Source organism: Aplysia californica, unplaced genomic scaffold, assembly GCF_000002075.1.
Source record: "Aplysia californica isolate F4 #8 unplaced genomic scaffold, AplCal3.0 scaffold00583, whole genome shotgun sequence".
In the NCBI taxonomy this organism is placed as follows: domain Eukaryota; kingdom Metazoa; phylum Mollusca; class Gastropoda; order Aplysiida; family Aplysiidae; genus Aplysia; species Aplysia californica.
In genome coordinates this window covers 272839-292427 of record NW_004797853.1, presented here as the reverse complement: position 1 = coordinate 292427, position 19589 = coordinate 272839, and the positions used below count along the sequence as shown (strand labels likewise).

The 19589-nt window shown below is 39.8% G+C and overlaps 1 protein-coding gene across 1 annotated transcript in view; it reads right to left on the bottom strand.

The window, feature by feature from the left end:
• LOC101859197 overlaps window positions 1–19589 on the bottom strand; it is a gene marked incomplete at its 3' end in the record, with an annotated part of 44607 nt that overhangs the window by 9939 nt on the left and 15079 nt on the right. Inside the window, 4 exon segments of the mRNA XM_005107175.3 lie at window positions 722–934; window positions 4225–4426; window positions 4781–4917; window positions 18196–18362. Of these exon segments, the coding sequence (XP_005107232.1) occupies window positions 722–934; window positions 4225–4426; window positions 4781–4917; window positions 18196–18362 (719 nt within the window).

Here is a 19589-nt window from a genome sequence, read left to right as displayed (position 1 = left end):
CCCCCCCCCCTTTTTTTAATTTGGAACCTCAGAGTACTCTAACAACTTGGTTTCGTTCACCCACATTAGAACAATAACAGGCCTAACACGAGTATGTTCACCGCCCCGGACTATAAATAGAACAGCTCTCTTCGCTTACGCTGCTGTGAAGCACTGGTTGTCATTGACAGCGCCACAAGCTGTGCTGTCTCGTTTCACATTGCTAGGTCTCTGGTGCTTCTGACTGAGGTTGTTTTTAAGCCATGCCCAAAAGGAGGATATTAACATGTTCTTATGCACAGTAAAATTGTTAATGGGCTGATTTATTAAAGTCATGCTCATACTGTGCCAGAAAACCATAGGTGAAACTGCTGCTTTCCCCCCTCATCTTTACTATCGTCATTTTTTCTCTACTTCTTTATTTTATATGTTTGCCATTCTCTTGTGAACAGCTATTTTCGGAGTGCCTTGGGAGAATCTAGTAGAAGCAGGCTTTGTGCTGTTGCGGCTAGAAAGGTGAGCAGAGTAAACCTGATTCCCCGTCGCGACATTTTGGAGAGAGCAACGGAGCATCAATGGACATGTCCGGAGTGCAGGGATGTTGCTTCCTGAAACAATGAACAATACGCTCCTGTGTTGACATCCACCCCTTGGCGTGAACAAAGACCTCACGCAGTTGCAGGCGCCGTAAAACCTTACTATACACAAACAAACACATGGACATAATTAAATCCAAACCTACCCTTTCTTAGGAAGAGTTTCACCACAGCATCCCCTGTGGCATCATCAGTTTTTCCCACTGGTTGGCCCGCGTGGTACCACTGGACATGTGCAGAGCTGAGATCTGAGTCCTTCGGCGAGCAAGTACAATCTATGTACATCTGTAGCGTGCCTTTGACCGGGAAGTATTTCTTAGGATATTCGCAATACGGGTCAATGAATGGAAAAGGGGGGCCTGGAAATAAATAAATAAATAAATAAATAAATAAATAAATAAATAAATGTGCGTGTGTGTGTGTCTGTGTATGTGTGTGTGTGTGAAGAAAGGTCCCAGATGTCGGAAATTTTGGTTATTGAATTAAGGGCATATTTTTGTTGTAGCAAATTCAATGTTAAACAGGTTGATTTTTAATGTTTTAAAATATGTTGGGTAGTTTTAAAGATATGCTATATTTCGTAACACGGGGTGTAAAAACCAGTTTTGGAGACCCCCCCCCCCCATTTCTTGAACATTAAAACCTTTGGTCAAATACAACTTGTTGCATAGATAAGTAATGCAATGTATAGGCTTAAAATTATTATAAAACCCTTCTAAATGTTATTAAGAAATGGTTAAACGTGTGTTTTCTGTTGGAACAATTTTTTTGACCAAGTACTACTTTTTAGGCCTTTCCACCCCATTGCTGAAAAAATCAGCTTTGCCAACAACTGGGACCTTTCTCCAGGCACATACACACATCTGAAAATATACACGTACTAGTATTAAGATAAGATAGGATGAGATAATACTGTATTATCCCAGAGAAAACTTTTTCGTGGCTGTACAGGACAGTAAAAACGCATGCAGGTATAAATAAAAATTACTTTAAATTAAATATCAATGTGCAAAGAGAAGTAAGTAAAGATGACAAAATGTATAGATCACATCAGATACACCATTCAACCACATGCAGAAATTTAATTACAAGACCTTTGGAGTTATATACATACATACCTTAAAGAGCAATACACATCTATGCTTATTCTGACAAAAGCCATATGCTAGATGGTAAAAAACTTCTTTTATATCTTTCTTTCTTTGTTTTTAGAGGTACATAATATATGCTTCTGCGTGATCTGACAATATGTGTGGGAAAGAGGTGTGATGGGTCGTTTATAATGCTTTTGATCTTTTTTTATGCTTGCGTTGTTATAGATTTCATCAATTCTAGTAAAATCATATCCAGAGATATTGCTGGCTTTCTAAATGGTTCTGTCAAATTTAAAAAAAAATCTTTCACACTTCAATTCCTAGCTCAGCAGCAAAGACAAAACAATAACACACTTTCAATCATAGAAAGGTGTAAAGGGACATAATCTTATTATTGACAAGAAAACTTCTTAATTTCCTTAAAAGGAACAATCTTTGATTTACTTTTTTATGCACAAGAGCCGAGTGGGGATGCCAGTTAAGTTTGTTATGAATTGTTATACCAAGATACTTGTAAGAGCTTACCGCCTCCACCTCCTCATCTTTAATAAATGATTGTTGCAATTGTTGTTTTTTTAACTGTGAAGTCTATTATTAATTCCTTTGTCTTTTTTTTTACATTTAGTAAAAGGAAATGGTAATCACACCAATTTGTAAAATACATTTACAGCGTCCATGTATTCATTCTCATTTGTTGTTATAAGGCTTTGTAGAATTTAATCATTGGCAAATTATATTAGTTTGATGTTTTTGTTATCAAAAGTACAGTCGTTGGTATAAAGCGCAAACAAAACAAGAGAGATTATACAACCTTGGGGCGCACCGGTGTTCGTGAATATTAGGTCGGATTTTGCACCATTTAATTTTACACGTTAAGGTCGATTAGTTAGGAACTCAAGAATCCAAGCTATAATGTTCTTGTATATGTTTATGTTAATTAATTATGAAACCGTTATATGAGGTTGGATTGTGTTGAAAGCGGATAGAAAATCAGCAAAAAGTATCCTGCAGTAATTTATTGGTGTATCTATGTGTTGGTAGGTGTAATCTAAGAACACGAGAATGGCTTCCTCTACGCCCCTCATGGCACGATAGGCAAACTGCATGTTATCCTGTATGTCATCTGTTGATTTCCTCAGTTTTTTTTCATAACCAGTTTTTCTAAACATTTAATAAGTACTGATGTTAAAGCCTCGTGTCTTAGGTCATTCACATATTGTACCGATTGTTTCTTTGTGACAGGAATTATTTCAGAGCATTTCCACGAGAGTGATATTATTTGTTCTTTTTTGTTTTGGTTTGATTTAGTTTCGTTGTTAAAACCAAAGTTAATGCGGAGAGAAAGCAATACCAGATGAGATAAACAATTGAAAGAACAAGAAAAGTAGGAAGCATAACTGGCACCTTCCAAACATGGCCCAGAAGTATGGTGAAATGGTGAAATGTCACGGGTTCAACGTGCCTGTCAACATTATTAGCTTATTTAAGAGGCGGGACCACCGAGTTTAACGTCCATCTCCGAAAGGATCGAGCCAAGTGGGAAATTCACTTTCAAAAGGACACAACCGCTGAGGCTCGAACCCCGGAACCCGCATTCTCACGATTACGAGTTCGGTAGCCTAACCACTAGTTTGAACGAACAGTAAGTTAGACGATTGAATTACAATATCGTAGACCTTACATTCATAGTTGCCACTCTGTGCTAAAAAAACAACAACAGAAAAAAGAAAAATGCAAAACCCAAAAACAACTTCACCCTCAGCACTGTTGCGGCTCATGGATACCTATACGAAGAGCAAAGCATCAATCTCGCTGTAGCCGAGCGAGAGCGTGCGTAGCCTTTTTCTACTTGCCCTTCATTTAGTTCCAAATTGACTTAATAATAAATAGACCACTCCATGATGAGTCCAAACTAGGTCAGAATGCACACTCGTGGATAGATATCATAGTACAAAACCTTTAGTTTTTAGTAAAAGCTTTACAGAACTTGCAGCACAATTAAGTCATTAATATATGAGAGGTGTTACAAGCGAGTAACACGTACAAAACAGATGCAGGAGAGAATAATATGAGGACAGTGGATGTTTGAAAGGAATCAGGAAAGAGAGCTGTTGCGCTCAAAATATGACCGTATGCAGTTGCGAGCGCCACAAAACACTTACAACCCCCCCCCCCCAATAAAAATAGGAATGAGGTAGCAAACCACACATAAGCAGCACGCGGCAAACACCGACACAAACCTTCTGATGGAAGAAAAAAGAGACATTCACCAAGGTGAACATAAAAACAACTAGACACTCACCCAGGCGTATATCAAGAAACAACAGGCACTCACCCAGGTGTATATAAAGTAAATAGACACTCACCCAGGTGTATATAAAGTAAACAGACACTCACCCAGGTGTATATAAAGTAAACAGACACTCACCCAGGTGTATATAAAGTAAATAGACACTCACCCAGGCGTAAATAAATTAAACGGACACTCATCAAGGCGTATATAAAGTAAACAGACACTCACCCAAAAGTATAATATAAATTAAACAGATACTCACCCAGGTGTATTTTAATAGACAGTACGCGGTTTCTTGGTCCCGAGTCCGAGGACATTCCAGGCCCGTAAGTGTTGAAAACTGCCACCTCTGCTCTTAGGTCCATGATGAACTCTGAACCTGTGACACTGGAAAGGTTCATGTGTGTTTGGCAGGTCCCGCTGTTGTCTTCCTTTTGCAAATACTCAAAGGGCTGGTCAAGGAGCTGTGGGGTTTCGACGGAGTCAAACATTTTATTCTCGTAATAATTGTTTATTTCAGAATTCAGTTTCTGGCTAGGGTGAGAGCAGAAAAAGAGAAAGAAGAAGATTAGGGATGAGGGGAGGGACTTGTGTACAAACAAACAAACAAACAAACAAACAAACAAACAAACAAACAACGAACAAACAACATGATGATGATGATGATGATGATGATGATGATGATGATGATGATGATGATGATTGGTGATGATTGTTCATAATACTGCTGCTGCTGCTGCTGCTGCTGCTGAGTCTAATTATGCTGATATTGCTGCTGCTGCTGCTGCTGCTGCTGCTGAGAAGTACTAAGAGCTCACCTCATGGACCTCACCTCCGTCTCCGCTCACTTCCGAGAGTGAGCACAAGAGCCGTGGGTAGACACTGGGGCTCTCACAGGTCATCGTGAGACGGTCTCCCTCCAAGTCAGCCCAGCATCGCCCGGTCTGGACCGGTGCTGCTCCGATGATCATAATGACAACAATAATAATAAGACAATAATAACAATAACAATAATAATGATAAAATAAGTAATCATAAAAAGTATACTAGCGAGCAAAAGAAACGCAAAACCCCCCTATTTTGGCCACAACTAAATAACCATCAATGGTAGAAGACTAAAGTTTACACCGTCGATAGTATATCATATCCTCTCTGGAAATAGAAAGCCGTCCGTCTTGCTTGTCACCGGCACCTAGAGTTATTGCCCTTTAATTCAAGCATGGAAAAAGTCACGTGGTGCCTTCGAAACATGGTCTAAATGATTGAAAAAGGGGTGAAAATAATCTCCTGAGCTCGGCTCTAAAAGCCGAGGTAAAAAATCGGTTCGGGCATTTCGCCTGCAATTGCTACAACAACGCCACGTTTAAGGGCTTCAGAAAAGGCAGCAACACAGAAGATCAACTTTTTAAACTGAGTCAAAACATCCAGGATGGATTTCAGGAATCTAAACACACTGTCGCCATCTTTGTCTTTGTAGATCTCCAACAGGCGTACGACAGAGTGTGGAGAAAAGGCCTACTCATGAAAATGATGGACCTCGGGATAAATGGCAAACTTAACAAATGGATCAAGTTCTTCCTGTCGGATCGAAACCAAGGTAAACAATACCCACACGTCAAGAGAAGAACTCGAGGAAGGCCTACCTCAAGGTTCCTCTCTGAGTTGCACTTTGTTCCTGGTCTTCTTTAATGATGTAACGAACGTGCTAAAATCAGAAAAGACTCCTTATGCTGATGATCTTGCTCTCTGGCAGACACATCACAGCACGATAGTAGGAGCAAGTAAATTAAATGAAGACCTCAAGAGGCTCCACAACTACTGTCAGAAATGGAAACTTGAAATAAACTGCACGAAAACAGTATACACCATCTTCACGAAGAGCCATACAGCAGCCAAAGAAAATCTCAAAATAAAGATAGGAAATGAAAGTCTCCCCAAAGAAGAACATCCAACTTACCTAGGAGTCAAACTTGATCATAGTCTAACCATGGAAAGCCAAGTGGAGGACATAAGGAACAAAGCAAAAAAAAAAAAGACTTCAACTTTTAAAGAAACTCGCAATCAGTTCATGGGGATCAGACAAACAAACTCTGAGAGCTCTATACCTTGGTTATGTCCGATCTTCCCTGGAATACAGAAATAGCCTACTCACTATGTGCAGTACAACTACTTGCAACATCCTTGACAAGGTCCAAAACAATGCCCCTCGTTTTATAAATGGTGGCATGAGATTCACACCTACCGCCGCGTGCGAAATCCTTGCAAATGTTGAACCCCTGGGAATCCGCAGAGATAAAGCAGTTTTGGAGCTACATGAAAGAACAAAAAGAATGTGCCCCAACCACCCAAACAGGAAATTAGTAAAAACAAGGAAACCAAAGAAACGAATTCAACAAAAGTCAATCATGCATCACGTCACAGAACTAATGGAGAGTCACCATCTACTACAAAACAGAAAAGAAACCAAAAGAGTTAACCAAAACATCCCTCCCCACCTTTCTTTAAAAAAACCAATCATTACAACATCTCTCAAAGACAAGAGCACAAAATCGTCAGATCCAGTGACGCTGATGCATTCATCACATCAAACAATCGACAGCCATTCAGACGACTGGATACACGTCTATACGGACGGCTCAGCATTCAAAGGCACAACCAAAGTCGGATATGGAATACTAATACAGTACCCAGATGGAATTTCCAATGAGATCACTGCAGCCTGTGGAGAGAAATGCAGCAACTACGATGCAGAAATGATGGCAATAGAAACAGCACTGTACCATCTCCGCACAGTTTTTGCGATTGTTGTGATTTTCACTGGCTCACTATCAGTCTTACAAGCCATAGAAAATGACCATCATCTAAACCAAGATTTGACTCATATACTGTTTGGTTGTCATCATCTGATAACATTCTGTGGCATCAACCTAGTAATGCAGTGGGTCCCAGGACACTCAAACATACCTGGAAATGACAGAGTAGACACACTTGCCACACGGGGCTCTAGACAGGAACAGCCCAACATTCCAACTTCATACAACACTGCAAACAAAGAAGATTGGATGAACAGATGGGTCCTGGGAAAGACAGGCAGAGCAGTTTTCAAACATGTGACCACAACAAAAAGGAATGACAATATCAATCACATACAGAGAAAGAAACAGACCACGAACAGAACATATACAGCTCAACTTCCACCTGAACAGAATAAACCCGGAACTTCCCCCAATGTGTCCCTTGTGTGACTATGCATATGAGACTCCGGATCATCACCTGTTCCACTGCACAGCCCTAAATGACACTAGAGCTACCCTTCTCCCTCCGAGACTTAACATTGACGACACACTCTATGGAACATTACAGCAACTGCAGCAGACCTGCACTTATCCCTACATTGCATTGGACAGAAGGGCGAGAGCCCAGCTGTTGCTGGATCGATAACAACAACAACAACAACAACAACAACAACAACAACAACAACAACAACAACAAGGGCTGTACAGCAAGTAATAGTAATTGGCCGTTTGGAGGGTGGAGAAAGGCAAATTGTGGTTGCCAATCATTTTGGTGTTCACATCTCGACCGTCCATAGACTCATAACCCGTTTTCAGCTCACGAATCTTACGTCGGACCGAAAAAGGTCAGGTCGACCCGGAGTGACCGATGCACGTGCACACTAATATATCGTCCGGATGTATCATTCAAATCGACTTCAGACAGCTACAAGAACATCAGATTTCATAAGGAGTACCCACGGAAGAGCTAGAGGTCGACACACAGTAAACCAAAGATTGCGTCAGGTAAGCCTTAGACGCCGTCAACCTTACCATGGTCCAACCTTGACCGCACACCATCGCAAAGAGCGTTTCAGCTAGGCCCAGCACCATGTCAACAGCTGTCTGAGAGACTGATCTTTGGTTCTCAGTTTTGCACGAATGCCTGTTCTCCCTAGATACACTAAACAGGGACTTCAGAGTTAATCAAGAGGAAGGCAAACGTTATCGTGGCAACTGTGTCATAGAAAGGAATCACTGGGAGTGGAATCATGTGGAACCACAGAGTAGGACCAATGATCTTCCAAAATCAAGGCCAAGGTCGATGTCAAGGTATCCATGCTGCCCGTTGCATAGCAGAAGTTCTTAGGCCACTCTGCTTAGTCAAAACTTTAACTTCCGGTTCCAACCAGATATTGCTTGTGCACACGCTTCCCGTGTTACATATATATGATTCCCTCCAACACCATGGCATCACTCTTTAGCCTCGCCTTGCCCTTAGCACGGATTTAAACTAAATTAAGCATTTCTAGGACGAAATTAAAAGACGCACAGAGGGGAGGATAACCAAGGCCGAGAACCATGCAGGAACTGGATGTGGCCATAAAGGAGATATGGAGGCAGATCTCGCTACGTTTTACAAACAGCCACGTGGCTTCCTTGTACCGGGGATCTGCTTCGGTTATCCGATCTAATTGTAGCCAAAACTACTACTGAGCATTTTGATGCATTAACCAGAAGTAGAAAATATATTCCGCGAAAATGTAATATTCACAGTGATGCCTCACGTATCTGTTCATAGTGCAAGAAAACAGTTTGTGTTTAAATTCCACCGTTTTGTTAAAATTGGAAAACGAACACTCTCACCGTTGCAAAGGTAAACAGGATTTTGCGTTTCTTTTGCTCGCTAGTATAATAGTAATAATAATAATAATGATGATGATTAAAAAAAAAAAATAATGACCATATTAATAATAATAATAATAAAAATAATAATAGTAATAACAACAACAACATCAATAATACTAGATCTAATAATAAAAATAAAAATAATAACAATAACAATGACAAGAACAATATTATTGATAAAAAAGTAATACTAGCAATAAAGATAACAATAATAATAATAATAATAATAATAATAATAATAATAATAATAATAATAATAATAATAAAATGATGATGATGATGATGACTATAGTAATAAAAAATAACAACAACAGCATAATAATAACACTAATGATAATAATAATAATACTACTACTACTACTACTACTACTAATAATAATAATAATTATAATAATAATACTAATAACAATAAAGATAATAATAATAGTATGATAATCTTATTATAATGGAGCTAAGCCTGTTTGTGAGGTCAGTATACATATTTTTACACAGGTGCCCATTACATCTACAAAAATATATTTCAGTTAAGAATTGTCACAAAGGGTTACGTGGGCATATTTTCAAATTTCGGAAACAGCCTTTTGATTTTTCAGGCTTGATGGTTTTTCCTGTAAATCGAAGCTTTCAGATGTTTTCACTCTGTCATTAGCCATTTCATATTTTGCTGGGGGGCTACTTCCGTCCAGTTTGTGCTTCGTCGATAGGGTGAAAGACATATAATCTAGAATCTCGATTTATTATCCAACTCTGTTTGGATGTGTGCTTCGCTGTGTCGATGGATACTTGAGGCCAGACTTCATTGTATTGACTTTGTCTGATTACATTTGGTGCAGTCAATGATAGTACATAACAAGATGGGCCACTTCTCTCTTTGAGCCAATTAAAAAAGTGTCCTCAAAATTTGGTGGCGCCCTCTTCACAAAAGCGCACTCTTTGCGAACAGAGTTACCCTACTTGAGTTTAAAAAAAATCAAAGTGAAACTAGCAAGTTTTGGGATAAATTTTGGAAGAACGCTTTTTTAAAGTGGTTACGCTGACAAAAAACCTCTTCCGGAGGAAAGGGTGATGGTTTTCTTCGTTTAATTTGACTTTAGAATGAAAGGCGAGAGGTCATTAAAATATTTAAAAAAACTAAAACTCCGCACTGAACGTACCCGAACTGCTGATGAACAGCAGTCGATCTGCGCACGCAAGGAGGTGCTATTCCTATTCTTCTTCTGGAAAAACGAAAGAGAGCTTCAAAACAGACTGCAGCGCCATCTGAAGCAAAGAGCATACTTCCTGCGGACACTTTTTTGGCTGAGTGGCCCATCTTGTTATTCACTATCTTTGGTGCAGTCATGTCTGCAATACGTTGAGTTCATTTAAACCCACAAAAAGTTTACTTCATTGTGTTGACTTTTTCAAAATTTGGTGCGTATTTGGTGCGTAGATTTTTTTTTATAGAGCAAGACTCTCTCTCTCTCTCTCTCTCTCTCTCTCTCTCTCTCTCTCTCTCTCTCTCTCTCTCTCTCTATTTATATTTGGAGCACAGAATTCAAGACTGATTTGGAGTCGTTAGCAAGATCAGAAGCGCGGTTTGTGCATTGTCGTATGTGTGCCACAGAGTTCTACTCCGTGTTTACAAAGCTGCCTCTTCTACTGTTTCCAGATCTAGAATCTCGATATCAAACTCTGTTTGGATATGTGCTTCGCAGTGGCGGTGGGTACTTCCGATTAAACTTCATTGCATTGTTTTTTTTCCTTCTAAATATAGATATCTATCTGGGTGTAGTGATGTCAGCAACACGTTGAGTTCGTTTAAACCCACAAATAAATGTTCACTTCTCTGTATTGATGTTTTTCAAATTTGGAGCTATTTTCTTCGTAGCTTTTAATAGAGCATGGTTCTAGATCTTGATCTCTATATATTATGTCCTGGATGCATTTGGAGCACATAATTCAAGACTGAACTGGAGTGGTTAGCAAGAAGATGTAAATCTAGATCGAGATCTGTTCGGAGTAAAGATGCCAATGGAATATTAGTTAATAATGTAGTAAGATGCCCCCCGAACGAAGAGTTTGTTTAACCCCACGAAACAGAGGTGAAACGAGAGGAAACAGAGAAAGGCGACTATCAATCAGAAGTTATCTAACTAAAAGTCAGAATCTGGAGGAAGACCTTGAGCGTGCTAGGTCAAGAAAGAGTGGGCCAGCGTTGGCCTTAGCGTGCCACACAGAGTCCTTTAGTGAAACTGAAGCTGATCGGAGATTAAGGACACATGACTGTGGTGACTTCAGTGTCACATGTGAACATTGCATTGCCATATTAATAAAATGAAGAGAAGAGAGAAACACATTCTGCTGTCATAATGGCAAAGTTAGTTTACCTGTACCTCCCACACCCCTTCAAGAACTAAAAGTATTACTATGTAACAAAGAGCGGAAGCTCTTTCTTATCACACTGTAGGTCATACAATAATGCTCTCGCCCTTGCTTCAATTGGGTGCTGTGAACAAGCTTAAGAGAGCTTCAATCCAACCTTCAAACTCCTGGGAAACCTGTACCACCAATTAGGAAATCTTCTTCCAACTGCTGGACAGTTAAACCTGCTTTTTGCAAGGACTGCCAACAAAGCTCAGGGACAGACTTTGAAAAAGGTAGGGGTTTCTTAACACGGCTATTTTTTTCACATGGACAATTGTACGTCGCGAACACATGCAAAAAAGACCTGCTGCCCAGGACGGAGTTCCAGATTGCACATATAAAAAACAAGCTCTGTTGTCTACCTGGAGGTCATACAATGATGAATCAGGTACACACATTTTGTCATGGGATTTCCTTTCACTGCTATTTCCCAGTTCATAGAACGGGTCTGTATCTTGTAATAATGAACATGATGATAATAATAATAATAACAATAATAATAATAAAATAATAATAATAATAATAATGATGATAATAATAATAATAATAATAATAATAATAATAATAATAATAATAATAATAATAATAATAATAATAATAATAATGATATAATAAAAATAATAATATAATAAAAATGATAATAATCAGGGAAGTATTAAGATTTAGTATAGGGTCCTCATACCCAACCCAGCGCGTCCACGTGTGGTGGATAGGGGAAAGGCCTCCAGCTAGACGGTCATATGATCGCCTAGGCCTCCAGATATGGAAGTTAGCTGCTAAGCAGTGGCGAACCAAATGGGAGATGATCATGGAGAGTAGAGGAGAACCCTGGTAGCACAGGTGCTTCAATAAATACCTCACACTTTCGAAGAATGGACCATCTTGGCGACGGGAGGCGTCATAAATCCTATCAAAGCCCCCACTGCCTTGTAGGTTGTCAGTGGGTGACAAAGGCTAGCAGAGACAACTGTACACAGACCGGCAGTAGGCAACGGGAAACCACTGCTGTAATATCCCAACAATAGTCATGGAAAAATACATTAATTCCTCAGATAACAGCGTTAAGGGGGTTCATGATCCAGCTCTTAACTCCTTGCTCGGTAGGGACGGCCACCGGCAGCAGGTGGCACCGATCGTCATCCAGCTACTGGTTACAAAAATAAGCAACTTAATATAGTCTCATGGAATGTGAGAACAATGTACCAGAAAGGCTAAATAGATAATATAGAGCTGGAAATGGACAGAATGAAGCTAAATATGTTACGCCTTTCAGAAGTTAGAAGGGAGGGGCAGGCTTGATTAAAAGAGGATCCAAAACAATTGTATACTCAGGAGGAAAAACCCATGAAAGAGGAGTCGGAATTTTATTTGACGAGGCAACAGCAAAGAGCATCAAAGATTTTTGGGGAGTGTCAGATAGAGTCATTGTGGCTAAATTAGAGGGAAAACCGTTGACATAGGTGTCATCCAAATATATAGGCACCAACATCAGAGCACGACAACGAGGAAATTGAGACTTTTAATGAAGACCTTGATAAGGCAATGAAACAGTTAAAATCATAAGATGTAAAAGTAGTCATGGGTGACTTTAAGGCAAAAGTAGGAAGTAGACATTATAGAAGATATAGTTGGGCCATGGGGACTGGGTAAAGGGAAAGAACGCGGGGAACGACTGGTAGAATGGTGCAGAGAAAATAATTTTATGATATCAAACACCTGGTATGAAAATCACCGAAGAAGACGATACACTTGGAAGAATCCTGACGATAGAAGTAGAAATCAAATAGACTTCATACTTATTCAGAAACGTTTTAGAAATTCAATTAAAACATCTAAATTACTGCCAGGTGCAGACTGTGATAGTTACCATGAACCAGTCATGTGTAAAATGTGGATATGACTGAAGAAACTTAAAAAGTCAAAGTACCAACCAAAATTTGACATAGGTCTTTTTAAAGACAAACCAAGAACTGAAAGAACATTTCTCCATATATGTAAGCAATAAATTTCAAGCTTAGGAATACATGACTAAATCGGAAGAACTATGGAGCAAAAGGAAAGACTCAATAATGGAAGCTGTGGAAGAAAATATCCCCTCGAAAGCTAAAAAGCTAACAAAAAATGGATGACCCAGGACATATTAAAACAAATGGAAGAGAGAAGAAAGGGAAAAGTACAACATCTTTAATAGGGTAATAAAGAAAAAATGCAACGAGGCAAAAGAAACATGGATAAATGATCAGTGTCAACAAATAGAGAAGAACCAAAACAAAGATAGCAAATACATGCATTCCAAAATCAAAGAAGTAAATGGAATAAAAGGGTGCTCAAATACAGGATGCATAAGATCAAAAGGAGGAGATATTTTAATGGACAACGGGGATGTCTTAAACAGCTGGTCAGGATACATAGAAGAACTTTTCAAAGATAACAGGGGATCAAGGACTGGTGATGGGTCTCATTTAAATACTGAGAAATGCCTAAGCGTCTGAAACAGCTTCTCCCAATCCAGCCAACCGTACCTGCCCGTGGTGGTCCCTGTCCTCACTGACACGGCTCTGGCGAATGGCGAGTTGTTGGCGCCAACAAACCAACCCCCCCGTTTCCTAGACGGGTTAAAACAACAGGATGGGAGCAGGTGTGGCCCCACAAGGTGCAGGAGGCAGAACCCACTGATGCGTGGTAGACGCTATGCTCCTCATTAACACACCCCTACTCTCCCTTGAGTGGGTGTCTAATCTGCCTAACACCTCTACTGCTTTTATCAACACACCCTCTGTGGCTGAGAAGGTACCAGCCAGTTTGAGAGTGTCTGGGTGCAGGGGATGGACCGAGCGGAATGCCTGACTTGCTCTCTGGCTGTGAAACCTCTTAGTAAAGGCACAACGACCCAGGACGTGACGATGCAATGGCTTTCCCACTTGGCCGATATCTCATGAAAGAGTCGAAAACTTTAGCCAGTAGCCATTGGTGGCGGGGAATGGGCAACGTGAACCCTACTGGAATTACACGATCACTGGGCAGTTAGGTCTTTCCAGTCTCATGAAAACTCCTTGTACCCTCATATCCTCAACATGAATGGCCCCTTCTCAGGGTGGGCAGGCAGTCCACAGACACCCCAGTCCACAATGCCATTCAAAGATAACAGAGGAAAAAAGCCGGTAATAAAGAATGAAATAAATGGACCACCCATACTGAAAGCAGAAGTACAAGCTGTCATTAGGAAAATGAAACAAGGAAAAGCCACAGGGCAAGATAATATTCCAGTTGAAATGATTATCGCGCTTGAAGAACTAGGCACTGAAATAATAACAAAGCTCCTAAATGCTATTTAAGACAGCGGTGAGATCCCAGAAGATATGATGAGGTCAGTTTTTATACTTTACCTAAGACACCAGGTGCCACTGAGTGTGATATGCATAGGACAAATAGCCTTATGAGTCATTTTACAAAAATATTGCTGCGAGTAATAATGGGAAGATTGAGAAAAAGGATATCTAAAACGCAATTCAGCTTTGTTCCCTGACAAGGGCTCCAGAAATGCTATATTCACCTTAAAAATGTTAATGGAAAGATGTATTGAAGCACAAAATGATATGTATTTATGCTTCATAGAATATTCAAAGGCGTTCGATAAAGTTAGACATGAGGAGCTATTTAAAATACTGGAAAAGCTAGATATAGATGGAAAAGATCTAATAATTATCAGGAATTTGAACTGGGACCAAAACGCTGCTGTACGAATTAATGGAGAATACAGTGAATATGTGTTATGCCACCAGACCTCTTTAACATGTACAGTGAAACAATCCTTAGAAACATAGAAGAATGTCCAGGTCTCAAAGTAAATGGAGAAAAGATTAATAACATCAGAAAGTGAACGTAAAGGATTATTGTTGAATGTAAAGACAACAGAATGCATGGTAATATCCAAAAAAGCAGCAAATCCTAGTTGTAATCTCATTAGCACAGGTGAAACGATCAAACTAGTCCAACAGTTTAGATATCTAGGATATATGATAACATCTGATGCGAAATGTTCCACTGAAATAAGACGGAGAATTACAATGGCTAAGGCTAGTTTCAATAAAATGAGCCCAATCCTGAAAAATAGAAATATTTCAAGGAACACCGAGTGTCGTGGAAGGAAAAGAAATCAAATGAGGTAGTGCTTGATCAAGCCCACGTGGTACGCTCAATGTTAAAAACAATAAGGAAACGACAAATGCAGTTTTTGGGACACATAAATAGACATAAGGGTCTTGAACATCTAGCTCTTACTGGCAAAACTGAGGACAAGCGAGGCAGGGGAAGGCCCAGAACAACATACTTAGGGAACCTAAACAAATTGGTAACAGGGAAAGATAAAGGAAACGTAGCTTTTTTCTGAGCATCTGAGCAAAGGAATGAAAGGAGTACCATGATCGCCGATGTCTGTCTCAGATCTGGCACTGGACGAATAATAATAATAATAATAATAATAATAATAATAATAATAATAATAATAATAATAATAATAATAATAATAATAATAATAATAATATCTGCATGGTTCTTGAAAAAATTGGCTGTCCCCCAATACTACTACAGCTCATCATCTCTTTCCACGAAGACATGAAGGCCACCATTCAGTTTGACGGTTCAACATCAAACAGCTTCAACATCAATAGCGGAGTAAAGCAAGGTTGTGTCTTAGCATCAACCCTTTTTAGCACTTATTTTTCTGTCTTACTGCAACACGCATCCAAAGAGTCAACAGGGGATGTCTTCCTCCACTAGAGAACTGATGGGTTGCTCTTCAATCTTGCTCGACTCAAGGCCAAGACCAAGATCAACAAAACAACAATACGAGACCTTCTCTTCGCCGATGATGCTGCTCTTGTTGTTTGTTTTGTTTGTTTTTGTAAAGTATTTTACGGCGCTCGCAACTGCATAAGGTCATATGAGCGCGCGGGACAAACCTAATATTTTCAGTAGGTAGGAAATTTTGAATTTTGCCCGGGTGGCGGCCGAAGCCTACTCTTATCGATTTTAGACCACCAAAGGATCTTTAACATGCGCAAATTGCACACGGGCCCTCCGAGATTTTTCGCCCTTGTCCGAGAAGGCTAGGTGTAGATCTTTCCTACCAGAAAATCAGGGGTGTGGCAGAAAGACAGCAGTAAGGAAGAGCCAAGGAGTAGCAGTAGAAAGGCTGAAGAAAGAGTCAGGAGCCCAGAGGATGGGGCAAAGGAGAAAGGAGGTGAGGGGGTGGGGGCTGAAAGTGGAAATGAAAGCAGACAACAGAACATTGCTAGAGATCAGGAAAGGAGGTGAAAGGAGACAATTTTAGAGAAGAAAATATTTAAACCCGGGACCTTTGAATGAGAGGCCAACACCTTAACCTCTAGGCCACGAGAGCCCCCTGCTCTTGTTGCTCCCAGTGAATCAACCCTACAAACAATAATGGAACAGTGTAAAGAAAACAGTCATCCTTATCCAAGAAGGGGCCGAGCAGAGCCATATATGGCTGAACGACAAGGAACTTGAGACAGTGGACAAGTTCTGTTACCTGGGGTCTACCATCAGCTCTACTACATCACTTGATTATGAGATCAACATCAGGCTAGGGAAAGCAGCAACAACTTTTGGAAGGCTGACAAAACGAGCATGGGAAAACAAAAGATTAACAATAAAAAATATCAAGATTTACGAAGCATGTGTCCTCAGCACACCCCTTTATGGTTCTGAAACATAGACCTTGTCCAGCAGGCAAGAAAAGCGCCTCGACATTTTGTATCTCAGATGCTGCCGCAAGATCTTAGGCATTTCGTGGGGTAAATATAGAAGTGTTGGCCTGGGCAAACCTCCAGAGCATGACAACTATCCTGTGTTTAAAAAGATTGAGATGGCTGGGCCATGTCAAAAGAATGGACGACAACCGGATTCCGAAGCAACTTCACTATGGAGAACTTGCCCAGGGAAAGAAACCAAAAGGAAGACCTAAATTGAGGTACAATGACACCAACAAAAACGGCGTATCTAAGCTGGGAGTAGATGTTAGCATCTCGGAAGAAATAGCTGAGGACAGGAAAACATGGAGAATGATGATAAAGGAAAGATCTATAATGCTAAAGAGCAGCCTTAGAAACAACCAGGCTGGGAAGCGCCAACCACAAAAGGAAAACAACAGAGCTTCGATCTACGGCACTGACATGCAAGTACTCCGACAGAATCTGCGTGAAGACAACCTTGAGACCATCCTAAGTTAAATTGACCGTCTGAATGGACGAAAAGAGCCATAATACAATAATAATTGTAATAATAACAATAAAGATAAAAATAATATCAATGATAATAATAATAATAAAAATAATAATACTAATAACATTAATACTACTACAAATAATAATAATAATAATAATAATAATAATAATAATAATAATAATAATAATAATAATAATAATAATAATAATAAGACTACTACTACTACTACTACTACTACTACTACTACTACTACTACTACTACTACCAAGTGGTATCCCCCGCCTGATACCCTCCATCTCTTAACACACACGATGGGGCGGGGGGAGGGGGGGGGGGTCTCGTGGTTCGAGAGGTTACAATGTTCACCCCTCATTTATAGGTCCTGGGTTCGAATCCGGACAGGGACGGAAATAATTTTTTAATGTTCCCCTTTCACCTTCCTTAGTGCTCTGTAACAATGTTCTGTCGTTTGTTTTCATCGCCACTTTCTGTCCCCACCCCTCACCTCATTTCCCCCCTCCTCTGGGCTCCTGACTCAGCAGTCGTTCTACTGCTACTCTTTGGCTCCTTCTTTCTACTGTATATCAGCCACACCCCTGATCTTATGATAGGTAAGATCTAACTCCTAGCCTTCTCTGATAAGGGCGAAAAATCTCGGAGGTCCAGTGTGCAAGTTGCACATGTTAAAGATCCCTTTGTGGTCCCAAATCGATAAGAGTAGGCTTCGGCCGCCACCCGGGAGAAATTCAAAACCTATTACCAGCTGAAAAATGTTTAATAATATGTCCCGCGCTCTCTTATGACTGCATGCTGCTGTAAACACCGTTAAACACTTAAAGTTAAACAATTTAAAAAAAACGTAGCAATACGAAGAACTTACCCAGTTCAAGGGCGCTTACCGAACATTTTAATGGGGCAGTATAGCAGAAGTTTAGTTGTCTCCCCTGTTGCTTTCTCAACTTCCACAAAGGTGCCCAAAAAGTCTCTCATGGGGTCCACATACATGATGGTAGCGTAAACTTGAAATATTTCCGCTTCGGGTGTATTTATTTCTCGCCGGAGTACTCTGTTGGACAGTCCGTCAGAACAGTGCGTATTACAGTTAGAACGTTAAGCTCATAGTTTGTTTTGTTTTAGTAAGGTTTTACGCCTCTCGCAACTACGGTCAAATGAGCGCCAAGGGGTGGATGTCAACAGAGAAGCCCTTACAGGGAATCAGGCACACACTCTGCTTCGACTATCATGGCACCACGGAAATAGCAGTTCACCAGAGAGTGAGAAACATACAAAAAAAAGAAGAGGAAGAATAACGATAGCAAGGATGAGGAAAGAAAAAGCAGCAGTTCTCCCTATGTTGTTCCAGAACAGTATGAGTAAAACATTGATAAATTAGCCCATTTACAGTTCTACTGTGCATAAGAACATGTTATTATTCCCCCTTTTTGAAGGGCCTAAAGACAACTTTCGTCCATACGTTAAGCTCATAAGATAATTCGCTACCCTAGAATTACAAAGTTCCTGCTGGCATTTTTTTGGGCTTCTTTGAGTTACTTCATGAGGTCAGAAACCAAATGCTCATTATTCTCTGTCTGAATCATCAGATTATTCTGAGGCCTTATCAAGATATTTAAAGAATTGCATTCGAAAAGTTTGAAATGTTGTGAAGCTCAAACGTTTTATTAAGTCAAATTTCTCAAAACTAGGTACTGAGCAGATAGAACTTTGTTATTCTGAAATAGGGAATTGTCTGCGTCATTTTTCAAGCCTGTTAACATAGTTCAATAATTCACTTGGACAAAAGAATAACCAAAATAACGTAAACTGAGTGTGCCAAAATTCAAGCATTTCCCAGTGTCACTTGCTAGAAAGAAACAGTTTTTTTATTCTCAAAAAAGGCTAAGACTGACTTAGATATCTCGCTACCTTAAAATTACAAAGTTCTATCAGCTCAGTACCCAGTTTTGAGAAATTTGGCATTAAAAATATAGGTTTCATGACGTGTCAAGCTTTTTTGAAAGCATTTCTTTGAAAATCTTGATAACGACTCCGAATAATATTACGATTTTGATAGAGCAGATAGAGCATTTGCTGTCTGACCTCATGGTCTAAATAACTGAAAACAGCCAACGTCAGCTATAACTTTGTAATTCTGAGGTTGCGAAATATCTTTTGAGGTGGACGATAATATTGGAAAAAAAAGTCAGGCTTTATTCCCAGTATAATTGTTTAACTAAAATATGCATCATCATCATCATCATCATCATCATCATCATCATCATCATCATCATCATCA